This window comes from Pteropus alecto, unplaced genomic scaffold (genome assembly GCF_000325575.1).
Source record: "Pteropus alecto unplaced genomic scaffold, ASM32557v1 scaffold68, whole genome shotgun sequence".
Classification (NCBI taxonomy): Eukaryota; Metazoa; Chordata; class Mammalia; order Chiroptera; family Pteropodidae; genus Pteropus; species Pteropus alecto.
Genome location: NW_006441386.1, coordinates 7716057 through 7734661, shown reverse-complemented (window position 1 = coordinate 7734661; position 18605 = coordinate 7716057). Strand labels below are relative to the sequence as shown.

At 55.8% G+C, this 18605-nt stretch overlaps 1 protein-coding gene across 2 annotated transcripts in view; it reads left to right on the top strand.

Moving 5' to 3' along the window:
- The window catches only part of CUX1 (cut like homeobox 1), a 347921-nt gene extending 331921 nt beyond the window's left edge, over positions 1–16000 (top strand). For both annotated transcript variants that reach the window (XM_015594614.2, XM_015594613.2), the window contains exons 15-23: positions 7182–7309; positions 7937–8003; positions 8752–8864; positions 11538–11654; positions 12728–12811; positions 13412–13468; positions 13880–13960; positions 14769–14833; positions 15114–16000. In XM_015594614.2, the coding sequence (XP_015450100.2) occupies positions 7182–7309; positions 7937–8003; positions 8752–8864; positions 11538–11654; positions 12728–12811; positions 13412–13468; positions 13880–13960; positions 14769–14833; positions 15114–15183 (782 nt within the window). In that variant the 3' untranslated portion in view covers positions 15184–16000. The remainder of the gene's footprint in view (positions 1–7181; positions 7310–7936; positions 8004–8751; positions 8865–11537; positions 11655–12727; positions 12812–13411; positions 13469–13879; positions 13961–14768; positions 14834–15113) is intronic.
- Positions 16001–18605: the final 2605 nt, after the last annotated feature.

The following is an 18605-nucleotide window of genomic DNA, read 5'->3' as shown; positions in this document are numbered from 1 at the left end:
GGGGCGGTGAAGCTCCAGGGAGTGAGTTTGAGGACTCCACTCACTTTTCAGGGAGGCATCAGGGCCCATCCTCTTGGTCAAGAAGCATTGCACTGGTGTCCCAGCTGGTGACCATGGACAAGTCTTAGTTGATGCTCAAGAAATCTTTTCTGAAAGAATGAATTTAACTTCATCGAGCTTCCATTTCCATCTCTGGAAAGGGGATATAATAATGCCCAGCTCAAGGCTGCTGGGAGGACTAAGCGAGAACATCTGTAAACTGCTCAGCACGACTCCAAAGCCCACGGCAGGCACTCAGTACATGTTCATTGTGGCTGCCAACGAGGGTGATATTTCATCGAATTTGGTTGCCAGAGTAGCTCCCTCTGATCGAAGTTGTTTCCACCTGTGCCGAAGCAGGAAAGGTCCCCACTCAGGACCAGGCACTCCTGCAGGTTAGCCAGAGCACCGACAGCTGCCCTCCTAACGTTGCCACCGGTGGTGCCCGTGATGTACCAATTGGCGCGAAACTCAGGCAGCAGAGTCCTCTGCAGCCCTCTGTTGAAAATTCAAATCTCGGGCTGCTTAGATGGCTGAGGCTGCCACCCCTGGACTCAGCCGCAGACAAGAGGGAAGGACCCTCCCTACTCCTCACTCTTGTGAGAGGCGGCTGCGCCTTCCACAGAGGTGGTTTCCTCTTAGAGACTCATGTGATTTAAGCATCTGTCAAGGCTGATCCCAGTCCCATTACAGCCAAGCCCAGCCGCCTTCCACATTTGAGGAGACTAGATTCTCTGGGGCCATGTTTCTCAGCTGGGGGTGACTTTTCCCCCAGGACATTTGGCAATGTCTGAAGACACTTTGGGCTGTCACAAGTGGCAGGAAGGTGCTATTGGCATCTAGAGGGCGGAGGACAGAGATGTGTAAATATCCTACAATGCATAAGACAGTTCCCTAACCCCCAACAAAGAATGACCTGGCCCCAAATGTCCACAGTGTCAAGGTCTAGAATGAGGGGCAGGCACAGGCTTGGTTGGCTGTGCCACTCAGCCCAGCTAAGGCCACCTCCCTTCTTAGAGCTCCTTCAAGATTTATTCAGCAGATAGTCACTGAGAACTTCTCTGTGCCAGGAACGGGCTCCAGGCTAGGTGTCCGATGGCCTCAAGTGGCTCATAGCCCAGAGGGGAGACAGACCAGGTGCAGAACCACAGCCTGGGCTGGTCCTGTAATTGGTGCTGAGGGGACATCTGAGCAGCAACTTGGGAAAGGGTGGGTCTTCCCAGGGAGCGGCCTTGAAATGGAAAGAGACATTCGCGGCGGGCAGGCGTGATGGCACACCAAACTGAGGGGCGGCACGTGCGCAGAGGCGACAGTGTCAGAGGACTAGCAAGCCACTGTGCTGGGGAAGGGCACGCTGGGTGGGAGGATGACCACGTTGTTGATAAGAACAAAGCCAGTCTGGAGGGTGGCAGCTCTAGATAAGGCTTGTTCTTTTCATCTAACTTCTAGAAGGACTCAGGTGTAGCCAAGAGCATCTGCAGCCATACTTAAAGCGCAAGGGTCCCAGCTGGGGAGAAAGTGTCCCCATCCCTCCACCCCATACACTCATCGGCAAGGTGCAGGGTCACCCTCGGGCTTAGCGCTGGCAGATGTGCAGTTTCAGTGTCAGGGCTTGCTGGAGGGGTCCAGGCGAGGCCCAGCAGTTACGAGGTGGTGGGGAGCAGAGGCTGGCTGGCTCGCCAGGTTCCTGCTGCCCGTGCCCAGCCAGTTGTGCTTCCCTGCTGGGTGGAATCCACTCAGCCAGTCGGCCACTGTGCTCCGAGGGCTGACCCTGCGCCACTGCTCTGGTCACTGGGGATATCGCAGGAGACAGACATGGAGCTGACCTTCTGGTGGGAGGAGACAGATGGTAGCCATAATAAATGAGTGAATTACATAGTAACCTAGATGGTGGTAAATGTTATGGGGGAAAAAGAAGGTAAGGGGGACTAGAGGAGCAAGTAGAGGGGTTAAAGTGTTAAATCTGGTGGTCGAGGTAGGCATGGCCAAGATGGTAACATGTGAACAGAGCCTTGACGGAGGTAAGGAATGAACCATGCAGATGCCCGAGGGAAGAACATTCCAGGCAGAGGGGAGAGCAAGCACAAACGGCCTGTGATGTATGTGTGCAGGAGCCAGTGTAGCTGGAGCAGAGTAACCACAGGGCAGAGTGGGAGACAACCAGGCCAGAGAGACAGAGAGCTGGTGGGGCCTGTGGGCCACTGCAGGGCTTTGGCTGGTACTCCGAAGGTTGTGGAGGCCGCTGGAGGGTGGTCTGATCTTACTGTTTAAAAGGCTCTCCGGCTGCGGCTTCGTGACTTGATTGTAGCGGAGAGGGTGGGAAAAGGGAGACCAGTGAGGAGGCTGTTGGCCATAATCGAAATGAGGGGTCTTAAGTCAGACCTAGTGGTGGCAGTGGTGAAAGGTGATTGGGTTCTGGATATATTTTGAAGGTAGAACCAACTATAGGACTTGCGACAGATTAGTTGTAAGGAGTGAGCGAGAAGAGCATGGCTACCCCCAGGCATCTGTGTCGAAGGCTTTCTTGAGGGCGGGAAACCCTGCGTTATTCAGTCAGCCACCTGCAAGCCAGGTAGATGCCTGGCCTCTGCTCCCCCCGGCCCTGAGGATGCCAACTCCTGGGGCTGTGCAGCAGGGGTCCTGCTGCAGTGAAGCAGATTTGGGGGGATCAGGCTTTAATTTGGACCTGTTAAGTTTGAGGTACCAGTTATATATCCGAGTAGAGAATGAGCCCAGGCAAAGGAGATATCTAAATGGAGATATCTATTAGAGAGTCATCGTCAGCTTATTAATGGCACTCAAGGTGGCCAGAGTGAATGAGAGGAAACCGAAAAGTATGTGGGGTCGGCACCCCGGGTGCAGCAGTGTTCATAGCTTAGTGAGGAGGAGGAGAACCTGCAAAGGAAACAGGCCTGGGAGGGTGCAGTGACCTGGAAACCAGGTGCCGATGGGTCCGTAAGATGAGGGTTGAGGACATAGTGATGCGCGAGGTCATCAAAACCTTGGCAAAAACAGTAATGGAGAGGGCATCTGAATCTGATGGGAAGAGTTTAGGGAAGTGAACGCTTGGAATAGACAGCTTCTTCAGGGAGTTATACTGGAGGAGGCAGTGGAGTCAGGAGAGAGAGAGTCAGATGGGACAATAACATGTCTGTGCTTATGGAAAGAGCTGATGCTGCAGAGGGCGGACACTTGCTGGGGGACCCCTCTCATAGGAATGAAGGGCTGGCACCTGCCGGCACAGGGAGCGATCGGCACTCATCTCTGGCCGCGTGTGGGGACAGACAGGTGCAGAGGCAGGACGGGGGTGGATATGCAAGTGCTTAGCTTCACTCCTCCAAGCAGAGAGACGATGTACTCCGAGCAGCTCCAGAGCACCCACGTAGCTTGTAGGTGGCTGACTGAATAATGCCGGGTTTCCCGCCCTCGAGAAAGCCTTAGACACAACACCCCAGGCCTTGCCACCCAACTCCAGTTGTGATAAGTTTCTGCATTTAATCAGTCAGCAGTCAGAAATCGCGCCTTGACCATAGTTATAATCCCACCTCCTTAAGTCTTGACCTTGACTTTGCTGTGAGTTCTTTCTCCCCTTTGTGAAATGCGCCCTCTAGGAAACCTTCCCAGATTCTCCCAGAAGAACGAGGTCCCATGAATTTTCACAAGCGTAGGGGGCTGTCTTGGGCCCATCTCACAGGGGCCTCTGCCATCTTTCAGAGTCAAGAAGTTCTCTCTCCACACCCCTGGCACTCCTTGTCTGTGTCACCCCTCCCTCTCCTAGACCCAGCTGCTCCTTCTCCCCAGCCTTCTCGCTCAGCTGCAGGTACTTTACTCTGCATGCTCCATACTCCTCTTTCTTAAGCACGCCCCCACGCACAGGTTCTGCCCATTGTGCTGCCTCATCTGGCCCCTGTCCAGAGTGGTCCCCAGGTCCCTCCTTCTTCTCGCTCCACCACTACCTTGACCAAACTCTGATTAGCAGATTCACTCCAGCCCTCACCTCACTCAGCCTTTCTTGAGACACTGGTGACCCCTCCTTACTCGCTGGAGGTCCCTATTTAACTCGTGCCTTAACGTACTTCCTCTTGATTGCCATCCTGCTTCCTGCCTCCTCTCCTCCAGGCCTTTTACGGGCCATCCCCAAAAATGTTATCATCCCAAAAAGTTCTGGCCATTCTCATCGCAGTACTCCCTGGGCTTCCATGTCTTCTGCTGCAGGCTCAGTCAGCCCTGGGCCCTGAGCTTGCCCCAGCCTGCATCTCCAGCCTCAAGTCCATGGGTCCAACTCCCCACACACATCCTCTTAGCTGTTCCTCTAGCACTCTATACTCACCAGAGCCAAACCACGCTGCCACTCGGCCCTTCCCTGTGTGGGGGCCAGTTTCAGGCATGGAGGAGGCATGTCTCTCCTTCAGGGGCGCCCACACCATCAGACTCCTGGCCCTCTCATCCCCCCAGTGTGGAATGACGGGAATATCCAAGCCTGGCTGCTGCAGCCCCAGGTCCCCCAGCCCTGCCCAGGGCCTTCCTTCAAGTCTTATCCCATCACCTCCACTGCCTGGCCTTGCCTAGCCCCTTCCCTCTGCCTCACAAGCCGCCATCTTCCATTGAGTTCACACCAGCCAGCCCTCAGTTTCACCCAAAGCCACCTCTTCAGGAATAGCTCCCAACACTCAGCCTTATACCCCCAGATATCACCTCAGCAACTAACCCAATGTCTGGGAGCATTTGCAGCAGCAACAGTGGCAGGCTCTCCAGGCCAGCTTAACAAAGTGGCCTGGCATCAGCTGGCTGGGGTAGCCTATGATGGAAGGTTTGCTATCAGGGCCCTCAAGACATTCGCAGTGTCATATGTGTGCATGAGCAGGGTCATGTGCACCCACCCCCTTAGCATCAGGCACAGACACAAATGCACAGGAAACCCAACACGGGCACCCCCTCATCTCCTTCATGCCCACAGATGGCTCCAGGAGCTGCTGCTAGTCACTCCTACCCCAGAGACCTGGTTGAGACCATGCTGTGGTGGCCACAGACTAGTGACAGATAAAATAGCCAGTCCAAAGAATCAATTTGCTGGCGTTATATCCAACCCTCATGCCATGCTTGGGTCCCCTCCCACCATGCTGTTTACACACCTCCAAGGACAAGGGCTCACTCCGCTGTCCACCTCTCCGTAGGTTTCCCCACCTCTGCCCTGTCCCTTCTGTCCCCAGGGCCCTCATCCCTGAAGGTGGGATGCTACTCCCCAGAGCATTCTCTGGGCTCCACACCCCCACACACACTCATCTAGGATCTGTCTCCCTATCCCCACGGGATCAGTCCCAGCACCAGTTTTAGATGCGCCTCTCCTGTTTGTGGCTATCCCTATGGATACCCAGTGCTTGGAACTAAACCTATCCCTTCCCAAGGTCCCTCTTCCACATCTTACCATGACTTCTGTTTACCTCTCCTGTATATTGTGCAGCAAGATGACCCTGCTCTTCAGTCCCATCCCGCATGCCTAGGACCAAGGACTCAATCCCCCGGCCAGTGGGTCATGGCATTTGGGATCTCTCTGAGCCTCTACCACATAGGGTCTGCTTAAAACTCTTGTAGGCCACCCAGGGCCTACAGGCCGAAGGCTGGACCCAAACCCTGCCACCCACAGGCCTCTCTCCATGACCTGGCCCTGCCCTCAGGGCCAGCCTATTCCCCTAGGCCCACCTCAGACCCCTCACTTCCACCAACACCACCTACCTGCCAGCTACAAAGAGGGGCTTAGTGATGTCTAAAGGAAGAAGTCCATTCAGGGCCTGAAACAGTAGTGCCTTCCCCTGGTGTGAGGAAGGCTTGGACATAGCCAGGATGGACACCCTGGGGTCTGTCTTAGGCTGGGAAGTCTCGGTTCATTTGTAAAATGGGGATCATCTGTTCTGGCTTATCTGATTGTTGTGAGGTGTGTAAAGGGTTTGGCGTGCAATGAGCGAGCAACCAGGAGATGGAGCAGGTGGGGGTGAAGCCAGATGCCCCAACCCGGACCCAAGGGCTGAGCCCAGCCAGGGCGGGGTTGGCCAGCTGGTCGGCAGGGTGCATGGTGATGGGTAAGTCCTCTAGGAAGGCACAGAAGCTGTCCTGGCGCTGCTTGTAGCCTGGGACCCTTAGGCATTTATGAGACCACAGTGCCCCCTGGTGGCTGTGTAGTCCTCCCCAAAGGACAGCATCCTGTGCTTTAGGCCTTGGGCCTTCTTCTCTGCGTCCTTGAGCGAGGTTTGTTGTCACCATTTTACAAATGAGGTCTAGACAAGGTGATTCAGCTGCCCAGAGTCACACAGCCAACCAGAAGCAGGGCCAGGCCTCAAACTTGGGTCTGCCCAGCCCCCAGGCCACCGCTGTCCTCCCAGCCAGTGGCCGCTGAAGGCTCCCACAGGGCCTGGGCTGAGAGAACTCCCCAACATCTCCCCCTCTCCAAAAGGGCAGGCATATCTCCACACGGAATTATTTTAGATACCTAGCATTTGGATGCGGGAGAGAGGAATAGGGCTGTGGGTCAGGGGATTCCCATCCCCATCGCGCCCCATCCCCACCACTGCACTGGAGCCTGTTGAGTGAGGCACCACTGCTGTCAGCCCCAGAGCTGGGACCCCTCACTCCCCCACCCCCCACTGGGTCTGAAGGCGGCCTTCCCACCCCCCGCTGCAGCTCCTGTACCTTTCTACACCACTGCTACCCCCAAGGCCTCCTCTGGTCATAGACCCAGGGCCTGGAACAAACTTGGGGCTCATTACATTCAACTTCTTTGCCCTGCTAGACAGAGGCAAAGTGAGGCCTAGAGCGGGAAGGGGGCTGGCCAGACTCACCCAGCTGGTTATGGCAGAGCCAGAGTGGACCTGTTTCTCCTAAATCCTTTACCTGGGCTCCTTCCTTTACCCAGGGAGTTTCATGAGCATACAGAGTTCTTGGGGCCAAGGGTGCCCGTGACCCTGCTGGCTGCTCTAATGGTGGTCCTTTAGGCGATGGAAGGGAGGGAGGGAGCAGCCAGCACTCTACTGTGGCTCTCTGGGGGTCCTGCTTACTGACTGGTAATTGAGGAGGCAGAGAGGGACAAAGGTCCAAAGGGTCCCACCAGGCTCCCTCTGATGACCACGTCTTCCTTCCTTTGGCTACAGGGCGCTGTGCAGAGCTACAGGTCCACGTCACCGAGGCCGTGGCCACAGTGGCTGAGCAGAGGGAGCTGATTGCCCGCCTAGAGCAAGACCTCAGCACCATCCAGTCCATCCAGCGGCCTGACGCCGAGGTAAGCCCACGCCCTACCCTATTCTCCCTCAACAACTACTCTGGGCTCTTTCTCTGGCTTTTGCCTGCTAACTTCACAATGAAGGTCCAGTTTAGGATGCCAGGCAGGCTTCCTCAAGCTGGCACAAAGTGCCCTGTGTCCAGCCATTGACCTGGACCTCTGCCCTGGGAGCTGTGGGCAGAAGCATGGCCAGGATTACCCACTCTTCTCATAGCAAGAGAACCTGAGGCCCCAAGATCATGGGAGGCTGGAGCCCAAAGGACCCTTGGAAGTCATCACATCACCCACTCATTTTATAGATGACGAAGTGGGGCTTAGGGAGAGAAGCTGGGCTGGCCCAGGGCACACGGCAGGCTGACCGGCAGGGCCGGAATCACCCAACCTCTGCCAGCCATCAGGGCCGAATGGCTGGATAAGACCCCCTAATGCTGTGCTCCAGCCTTGGGGGTGGACGCAGGGCCCTGCCTTCCCTTTGGTGGCCCACACGAGGTGTCTTCTCTGTGGCCACCGCTGTGCCTGCCACTGCCACCAGACCACCCCAGTTGCTCCTTGCCCCCAATTTGCTGGACACCTTGAAAGTGTGTTCAGTGCTGCATGTAGAGGTGCCTCCCCCACTTCTTCCTACAGGGCGCAGCTGAGTATGGCCTGGAGAAGATCCCAGAGCCCATCAAGGAGGCCACCGCCCTGTTCTATGGTGAGGAAGGGCCAACCTGACCCGCTGGGGCAATGGTGGGCCTATCGGGAACCAGGAAGGGTGACAAGGTTGTTCAGCTGGAGCCCTGATCCCTAAAGAGCATGCCCCCCCAAAGAAGGTCTGAGCCCGCCCCTTCCCCCCCCAGCAACGCGGCAGCAACATTAAAGAGGGCGAGTCCCCCACTTGCCCTTCTAGGCCTTAGCCTGATACTCCCACCTTGGGGCCTTGATGCCCTTGGCCCTGCTAGCAGCTTGTAGAGGGCTGATAGGTGGTGGTCAGCTCCCAATGGAGGCCCTGGTGTGGAAATGCAGCCAGAGAGCTCCCGGAAATGGAGGGGAGGTGGCCTCCTTGGGTTGAAGCCAGAACCTGGGGAAGGGGATACTCATGGCTTCCCAGAGCCCTCAGTGTCCCCTTTCTTACCTTGGAATGGGGGGCCCAGTCTGACAGATGCAGGGATCCCTGATCCAAATATAGAGTAATAGGGAGGGAGGCTTTGGGGCCCAGCCCTCAGGCAGTTTGAGCAGGGCCTCCCCTCTTAGGACCCCTATTTTCATGTCACACCCCTCCCTGTTCCCTGGGGCCACCCTTCCCCTTCCTCAACCTCTCAGCACCTTGTACTCAGACACCCTGTGCCTTCTACCCCCTGGCACTTAGCCAGAGCTCCTTCAGAGCTGGGGCCACCGAACCTGAGGACCCACTGCTAGGTTCTGACTCCTGCCACCCCCAGCTACTCTTCCTTACCTCCTAGGACCCTCTGCACCAGCCAGTGGCACCCTCCCCGAGGGCCAGGTAGACTCGCTGCTCTCCATCATCTCCAGCCAGAGAGAGCGTTTCCGGGCCCGGAACCAGGAGCTGGAGGCTGTGAGTCATGTGCTTCCCTCTCCTACACTCCTTAGACCTGAAGACCTGTGGGACCCACAGGCTCGGGGAGAAAAGATGTGTCATAGACCATAAACTGCAGTGGGATTAGATTTGTTCTGTGCAGTCAGGGAGGGCTTCCTGGAGGAGGCTGTGTCACACTGGGCTGTGAAAGAAGAATCAGTAGAGGAGCCTACGTGAGCAGATACAGGGGACCAACAAAACAGAAGGGAGTACAGGTCATTCCAGGGCTGCAGCAAGAAGACACAGCGCTGCCAGGGGAGTGCCCTCAAGCCAGGCTGAGGCACCAGCAGAGGATTAAAACGGGGAGCGGCACTGCCAGGATGGAGGGTAAGAAGCGTCCCTAGCGTAGCCAATTCAGGACAGAAGTCTGGCCCAGGAAGATGACTGGGGAGTAGTCACCATTATCCAGGAAGAAACATCTAAATCAGGTAGGGGACTTGAAGAAGCGGAGTCAGAGAGAGGAAGGTCTTTGCACTAGATAAAGATTAACAGTCTAGAGGTGTCTAGGGGGACTCTGAGAGGTCCAAGAGGGCCAAGTGGTTGCCGAACGCCCACCTGGAGGCCTTCCTACCCCATGAGGAAGGGGCAGTCTGCAAAGGCGACCAGTCCAGTTGCGTCTGAGCCTTTAATGTGAGCTACAATAATGTGGGTGTTAGTGACACGTGGATGGTGACTACAGCACTAGCAGGATGGCTGTGGTCCTGGAAGAGTAGGGACCAGGAGACAAGAGAGAGAGTCAGGGACAGAGCAAAAGAAGCAGGAGCACACTGTTTCTTTTAAAGCTTCCAGGGTGTCCCCACAGAGGGAGTGGACACTAGATCCAGAGTGTGGAAGGCCCAGTGACAGACCAGGGGAGCACCTAGAGGTGGCACCATCTTGGCCTTGGGGACTCTGCAGACCCCCCATCCTACAGAGCCAGCCCAGATCCCCCCTGATCACTCTCCCAGGGGGAGCAGGAACCAGGAAGGTTTTCATCTTTCTCAAAGAATCACTGCTTGAGCTAATGACAGAATTTCTAGACCTTTCCTCTCCAAACTCACAGTTCCAGGGATTTCCAGTTCTGTGGGATTTCCAGGCTCAGACCAGGGAAGGCAAACATTCGCTGAGTGCCCACTGTGGGCCAGGCCCAGTGCTGGTCTGGTGACAAAGGTGGGCCAGATCCAATGGGACCCTCTGTGATCTGGGTTCAAGAGGCTTCAAATGAGAGACAGTCAGGGATGCTCCCCTCACAGCTGCCTGCACTGGCAGTGGACTGGGAACACACACATGCCCATCAGGGACCAGGGACAGTCACACTGTGGAATGCTATGCAGCTTTTAAAAGAAGGCCTTCAAAATAGATTAAAAGAAAAAGTAAGCATTAAGTATTCTACCTTTTGCTTTAAAAACCTATACTTTTTACCATGTACTTTTTAAATTTTGTGGTAAAGCACACATAACAAAATGTACTGTCTTAACCATTTTTAAGTGTACAGTTCAGTGGCATTCAGCACATTCACATTGTTGTGCGACCATCACCACCATGCATCTCCAGAACTCTTTTCATCATACCACACAAACTCTGTACCCGTGAAACAACTGCTCCCCATCCCTCTCTCCCCCTGCCCCCGGCACCCACCATTCTACTTTCTGTCCCTGCATTTGACTACTCCAGGTACCTTGTATGAGTGGAATCGTACAGTAATCGTACAGTCTTTGTGACTGACTCATCTCACTTAGCTTGATGTCTTCGATATTCATCCATGTTGTGGCATGTGTCAGAATTTCCTTCTTTTTATGGCTGAATCATATTCCATTGTAGTTAGGCCACATTTTGTTTATCCACTCATCTGTCGATGGACACTTAGGTTGTTCCCACCTTTTGGCTACTGTGAATAATACTGCTATGAATATGGGTGCATAAATATCTCTTTGAGACCCTGCTCTCAATTCTTTAGGGTATATCCCCCAAAGTGGAATTGCTGGATCATTTGGCAATTCTGTTTAATTTTTGGAGGAATCATCATATTACCATGTCCTTGTTAGTCCTCGTTGAATTTTTAACAGTGTGAAGAAAACACCTATTTAAGTATTTGGATAAATTAAAAAATGAGATCCCATTTCACCTTGCCCCTAGATTGGCAAACATTAAAATCACATGGTGTGTGATTCCATTCCCATGAAGCGTCTGTCCAGAACAGGCAAATCCATAGAGACAGAGAGTAGATGAGTGGTTGCCAGAGGAAGGGGAGTTGGGGAGTGACTGCTGATGGGTTGGGGGTTTCTTATGGGGGTGACGAGATATTCTGGAATTAGATAGTGGGGATAGCTGTATAACATTGTACAGATACTAAAAAAAAACTGAATTATACACTTAAAACTGGTGACATTTATATTATATGAATTATATCTCAATAATGATTTTTTAAAGGCTGATAATACCATAAACAAAACATGAAGAAACCTGACCCCAGAACTGTGATTTCTGCCTGAGGTAGGGTCACAGGAGGATCAGGGCAACTGTGAGGAGGGTCTAGCAGGTCAAGGAGATGGCCTCCGGCCAAGAAGGGGCTCCCAGTAGACACAGCAGTACCTGTTTCAGTTTGGAGGCCATTTCCCCAACCTCTTTTACCCCTGGCCCTGTCTGCCCACCCACCCGCCTGCCTACCCACAGGAGAACCGCATGGCCCAGCACACCATCCAAGCCCTGCAGGGCGAGCTGGACAGCCTGCGTGCTGACAACATCAAGCTCTTCGAGAAGATCAAGTTCTTACAGAGCTACCCTGGCCGGGTGAGTGCCCTCCCCAGTTTCAGGCCCAGGCACTTAGGGGCAGAAGGAATGGGGCTAGTGACCTGTTGGGTTGCGCTGGGCCTGGGAGCCCCCAGAAGCCCTATGGCCCCCTCTCCTGCCAGCTGTCCTCCCTAAGCTGGGGAGAGCCCCCCACAGTGGGGCCCTGGTGGGCCCTTGTTCATCAGAACAAGCCAGGAGATGGTGAGGTACACTAAGAGGCAGGGGTCACAGGTACAGGCCTGAGTGATACCCCAGTGAAATGGGGTGATCCACTAGCTGACCCCAGGACCTGGGAATTTCACCCCAGGGGTGTTGGGCATGCAGGGCAGGCCCTGGGGAATCCATATGTTTTAAACTTAACATTTTTTTTAAAAACCACACCAAATTTTGGTCCAGCATCCCAAAACTAATCAAGGGAACAGAGCAGAAAACTACTCACTTTGTTCTAGGCCCAGGAGGGCTGCCTCTGGCTTTTCTCAGCCCCCAAGCCTCACAGGGGACCACCTCGTGCAAGGAAACCCTTCACTGATTGTTGGGACACAGAGTGGCCAGTAGAAGGATAGGAAGTAGTGATGCTTCTGGCAGGGGCCTCCCTAAGACACTAGCCCCCCATTCCACCCATTGGAACTGTTCTCAGGCCACCAGAGGGCGCCCAGATTCTGCAAACCAGTAACACTGAGTGTCTGGCTTGGGCGGTCTCCTTTCCTGTGTGTACGTACCTGCAATCCACAGCCACCCCGCACTCTCCCAGGGAACTCCCTCCAAACTGACCTTCTGGCCTGGAGCCAAGCCCTGTCCATCGCATACATTCCAGCCCTGTCTGGGCCTTAGTTCCCCCTACCTGCCCTGAGGCACCATGGCCCTAACTCCGTGGGAGACCTCTGACCCTGGGCAATGCCCCTGGACACGTGGCATCAGCTAGAGTCATGCTGTCACTGGGGGCTGCTTCCCTGCCTCTGTTGTGCTAATGAGGAAACTGAGCCTCCTTTGTGATCCTGTCAACTTGCTATCCCTCAGCCTCGGCCTTCCTGTTGGGCCCCCAGGACTGGATCTCTCCTCCTTTCCCCACACAGGGTGGTGGCAGCGATGACACAGAGCTGCGCTATTCGTCTCAGTATGAGGAGCGCCTGGACCCCTTCTCCTCCTTCAGCAAGCGGGTGTGTAAGCCCGGCGTCTGGACAAGGCAGGGAATACCAGAGAACATGGCCTCGGCCTTCACCCCCTCCCCACTCCACCAGCCCTGGTCTGTTCACTCAGGCCCAGCCTTACACGTGCCAGATGACCAGGGCAGCCTGCATGCCCACTTTTGTGCCATGGAGGTCCAGGTCCACCTCAGGCAGGCCCAGAGTACCAGAAACACCTGCCTGATGGTTATGTGAGGGTGTGTGACAGTGAATGGTATAACCCCAGGTGCACACTCTGAGAGGGCAGGCAGACAGACAAAGTGATCCCAGTGTCAGATGGCCTGTAGTAGTTGCCCCGCCCAAATCCTTGTAACTCCCCTCCCCCACTTCTTAGGCTTCGCAAGCCCTGCCCATAAAGGCTTTCCCATAGGCAGGATGGCCCACCGCAGAGGACATAAGACAGCGATCCCTGGGAGGAGCCTGGGACGTCACACTGAGTAGCGCTGGGCACCAGGGAGGCCCCTGGAAGCCCCCTGGTGTTCTGTAGGAACAGTGGGGCAGGGTCCCTTTCTGCAGCGAGTCGGGCCTGCGAGGCCCTTTGGGGACCCCTTCTCATCATCCCTTCTACTTCAGGAGCGGCAGCGGAAGTACCTGAGCCTGAGCCCATGGGACAAGGCTACACTCAGCATGGTGAGTCCCCTCCTCGGTGCCCACCTCAGACAGGCCTGAGCTTTGTCTTCAGGCCTCCAGAGACAGCAGCCCCAATGGGCCACCCCATCACCTGCCTTCCAGCCCAGCCTGGAGGAGCCCCAGGGACCCCACTGACCCCTTACAGGGCCTACCAGGAGCGGCTGTGTGACCTGGAACAGGGTCCCACCCCTCCAGGACAGCCCTTTTGGTATCTCCATTCATAGTAGGTTCTGGAATAGTGCTGCAGGGCATGCCACTCCTCGGAATTCCTGTAGTCCACTTTCCTGGCCTATACAGTGGAACGGGAGCAGGCTGCCTGCCCTTTCCTCCCCTCCGCAGGAGCCCAGGGCAGCCCTGCAGGACTGGGTGAGGCCTGCCCTGTCCCCACTCCTCACCTTGCTTGCTCCCCAGGGGCGGCTGGTTCTCTCCAACAAGATGGCACGCACCATTGGATTCTTCTACACACTGTTCCTGCATTGCTTGGTCTTCCTGGTGAGTGCTCAGGCAGACAGCCAGGGATCCATTCAACATGCTCCCCTCACCTCCAGAGGTAGAAGGGACCCTGGTTCTGTGGCCTGGCATCCAGGCCATCCCCAAGCCCCGCTGTCTGCTCTTGGCCACTCCTCTCCCCTTTAAGGGCCTCAGCCCACCCTAGGGATGACAAGCCCACCCATCGGGCCCTCGGGCAGGGCCAGCAGCCCTGCCACTCCATGGAAGAGGCCTAGCTGACTCCATCTAGTGCCCATCCTGGAGGGGCTTGGTGGAGTGAAGGGCCATTGTGGGAGCCTGAGCAGGCAGGAAAGAGGGTCTGACTAACTCTACTAAGGGACAGCCAGGTGGGGATATCTTGAACTGAATCTCCTCAGGCACATAGGGGCATCCCAGTTATTGAGCAGAGCACATACAGAGGCCTAGTGATGCCTGCGTGCCCAGAGCCGGAGGAGAGGAGAGTGTAGGGCATACCTAGAGAGGGCTCCAGCCTCAAGAACCCCACCCTCAGCAAGGCCTCAGTCAAGATGGCCCCTACATGGCTAGCCTGGGCTCCAACTCTGACCCCAGGGCCCAGTGGGTCCTGGCCATGACAGTGCTATGTCCAGTGGTATGTTAGGGATGGCACCTCTATGTCTAGGCCTATCTGACCATGTATGAAACAGGCGGGCACAGGAACATCTCTAAGGCCCATGGGGCCTGGGCCGTGAGAACCCTCATGTGCTAGGAGGCCAGGCCCAAAGGCTGTAGGTGGACCGCAGCAGTGGCCATGAGGCAGGACAGGCAGCTCATGGTGTCTCTTTCTGGCCAGGTGCTCTACAAGCTGGCATGGAGTGAGACCATGGAGAGAGACTGTGCCACCTTCTGCGCCAAGAAGTGAGGACGCCCACGCAAGCCCCACTACTGCCCCATACTGAGTACCCCCAGCACCACTGTGCAACTCCTGTTTCCTGCTGCCCCCAGCCCTTCACCATCATCCCCCACTCTGGTCCATCCTGTGCGCCCCACCCCCCACCAAGCCCACTGCCCCCAGCCCCCCCTCACATGGTACACGCCCCCTGAAGATCTCCATGCACCGCCCCCACACACACACACACACACACACACATCTATCTTTTTTACACTCGGCAACAGCAAAGTTTTCTGTGCCCCACAGGTTTGCTGATCACCTGCACAAGTTCCACGAGAATGACAACGGGGCGGCGGCTGGTGACTTGTGGCAGTGACATCCAGGGGCCTCCCCCACATGACAGTGATGGCTGCCTTCCCCACTCCTGCTTAGTTAGCTGCTTCTAAGGACTCAGGCTTCTCTAGAGAATCCCCCACAAAAACTGCCCTTGCCCTCCTCCCAATAGCACGAGAGGCCCCAGGTCCCCTTGGGCCCCCTTAAAAGAATGTCTCAGCCACATCAGGCCTCCTAGATCCAAAAGGTCCCAAAGGCTCAGCCAGGCTGAGCCAAAGGGGCCCCTCAGTCTCATCTCAGGCTGGTGACCCAGCCCAAGCCCTGCCCACAGCCTGATCGCTAGCCCTGGTGGCAAAGACGCTTGACACTGAGTTCCCACTGATTCTGGCCATGGTCAATCCAGTTGGGATCCCCTGGGCCTCTCTGTGCTAGACCGTGGGATCCCCTAGGGCTCCCCTAGGATACACCCCTGCCCCAAGAGGTAGAGGGCCCTTCTTTGCAGGTCAGTAGGCTTTGAGTCCAGCTCTCCGGCCTGCTTTTGTCATATCTCACCCAACCCCAAGGAGCCCAGGAGGGCAGAATAGTTTCTGTTACCCTTTTCCTGCCCCCAGACCCACCATGATTTTTGCTTTCTTCTTTAGCAAGATATTCTGGCTTCTAAGCAAGAAGAAGTCTCCAGTAGCTCCCCCATGCCCTGGACTCTTCAGACCCAATGACTGGTCTGAGGCCCAGGTGCTTCTCAGCCAAGCAGAACATCCTAGCATGGCCACCTTGGGGCCACTGGAAGATCTTTCTAAGTTAGATTTGCACTTGCATGTTCAGCTTTGCACATTTTGAATAAACACATGGTTGCAGCCACACTGGTACCCACGCTCTGTGCCTCTGAGGGTTTGGGAGGCTGGTGGGTGCCTGCAGCAATACCGTGAGAGCTGAGGCTGGACCTTTCAGCTGCGCTGCTGATGTGGGGCACAGCTCCCAGAATATGAGCTGTCTCTCCCCGCTTTTCTGTCCCTAAGGATTCCATGAGTGAGTCCGGAGTTTTGCTGAAACCCAAACCCACAGCGTCTTCATTCTCTTGCACAAACAACCCAATCAAAAAGGGAACTCCATTGCTTTCTTAAAAACTACCCATCAGACTGTGGTTGACTGAGTGACGTGTGTTGGATGTGTGACATCAGCTCCTGAGGAATCCCTGCTTCCTTATGTGTGCCCTGGAGCCGTGCTCTTGGGCTTCTCTGTGCCCCTTTCCCTTGGGCCCCTGCTTGCTGACACTTCAGAGCCCTTGCCCACCAAGCCCCCTGAAATACCAGCTTTGCATGGGGACATTTCTGAGCCATAGGTTCCGGGCCACCTGGTCCCCCAGCCCAGACCCACTCATGTGGGTCCTTACCCACGCAGACAAGGGGCTTCCCCTTAGTCTGTGGTGGCTGGTGTTCCCCACTGGCCAGGTGGCCTGCAATGCTGGCTTCATACCCACCTCCCACCTCCCACCCAGCGGCCCCCCTGGGCAGAGTCCCCTATACTATCCCTGTCTCAGTCCCAAACACTCTAGAGCTTATACTTCCAAGGGCCTCCCTTTGGGTCCCACCACAGCACCCTTCATCTTCTGTCCAATCACAACTTCCAAGGCCCCAGAGCCTCCTGCTCTCAGGAACCCCGGATAGATCTATCCTCCCTGACCCTCATTCCTGTCCCCATGACAAAGGTGCTCTTGACCAATCAGACCCTCCCCTCCTCCCCACCCCTTCCCCTCCCCAGCCACTTCCACATCTCCCACCAGTTCCTCCTTGTGGGTCACAGTTGCTAGGCAGCTGGCTTCTCCTCACTTCCTCTTCCCTGGGGATCAAAGCTATTGACCTGCCCTGGGTTCCATACCCCAAGACTCTCCCTGGCCAGTGACACCCCATCAGTGATTCTCAGCCCACTACTTGGAACAAGGTTAGTCTACTGGGGGCCAGGTTCTCCCATCTCCCAGGAGGGTGGGATCCACAGCTAGGCTGCCCAGTGTGGAGCCACCCTCTTCCCCAATCTACAGGTAGTCACTCTCCCACCCGCCACACTCCCACACCCCCTCCCGGCCTCATTCATAGGTCTCCTGGTTCCCAGCCAGGCATTCAGGCCTGTGTTCATCTCCAATCGATGGCTCATCCATCGGCCATCCTAAGCTTTCACTAAGTGTATGCTGGCTGGGTCCTGCCAAGAGAGTAGCTGGTATGTGTGTGGAAGGGAAGGGGCTAGGTTCCAGGGCTTCAGATAAGGCCTGCCTTGCTTCAGTGCCCCTGTGGAGGGAAGCCCAGGGCTGGTGTGCAGGAAGTGCAGGTAAGGTTCCATACCAGTCTCCACCTTCACCAACCCACTGTTTCTCCCTAGGCCCCAAGCTTTCCATCCACAAGACAAGGATAAAAAAAAAAGTCTTTCCTTGCCTGTCCTACTTCCTGGGAAATTACAGATGTGAAATGGCCTTGGGAAAGGTTAAAGGCCTCTCATAAAGGTCAGAGGTCACTAAGGGTAGGGGAGGGCAACAGAAGAAGACATTCCTTGGCAAACCACAGAACTGCCAGAGGTAGGGCTGCAGAGGTTTTAGTGAAAGCAGAGAAGCCGATCTAACCATCTGTGGGGGCTGAGGACCTGGGGCTGGAGGCAAGAAGGGAGAGGAGAGGAGAAGTTCGGGCACCCCAATCTACCCCCAGGAGCAAGCAATAGGTGTGATATCTGAAGAGCCATTTCTAGCTTCTGCTCACACTGATTGATGCCTTCTTTCACCTCTCAGACCTCTTCCAGGCCTGCTAGAGCCCCTCCACCATTTCTGGGAAGCCTCCCGGAGGCCCCCAGCTCCCCAGGGGTCAGTCTACAAGTGCCAACAAAGGACAGTGGGAGTCTGTTTTCATAGCCAGACTGATCTTTGCTCTAACACGTGCCCTGGTTCTGAGGCTGCAAAGCCAAGCAGGGGCGAGGAAACCAGGTTTGTGCACCCCCATCAGCCTTTTATGACCTCTGAACGCCTGAAGGGGGAGGCTCAGTCTCTCCATAATAGTGAAGGGGAGGAAGTGGGGACTGCTCAGATCTTCCCCACCATGAAGCCGCGGGGCAATTTCCGGAACCAGGAGTGCTGGAGGGAGGGGGCGTGGTGCTCACCCTCGGGATTTATGAGAAACAGACGTCGACTTCCCCAGTTGCGACATCTGGGCCTCCCCAAGTCTCCACTGTCCCTGCGGCGGAGGGTCCGGGACAATGGTGGCCCCCGCCGGGCGACTGTCACCAAAGAGTGTCCAAGCTCTATATGCCTTACCATGCAGGCCACCCACCCGGCCTCCACCCCAGGCTTCAGGGAAGGTTTTCGTGCTAGGGGGATTCGGCGCCTGGCTTGGGGCCGGCTCAGTGAGACTAAGTAGTCGCAGACTCTCGCAACTAGGCGCCTGCAAGCCTGTTCCTAACCCCTCTGGGAACCAGGGCTCCGCTGCCCCG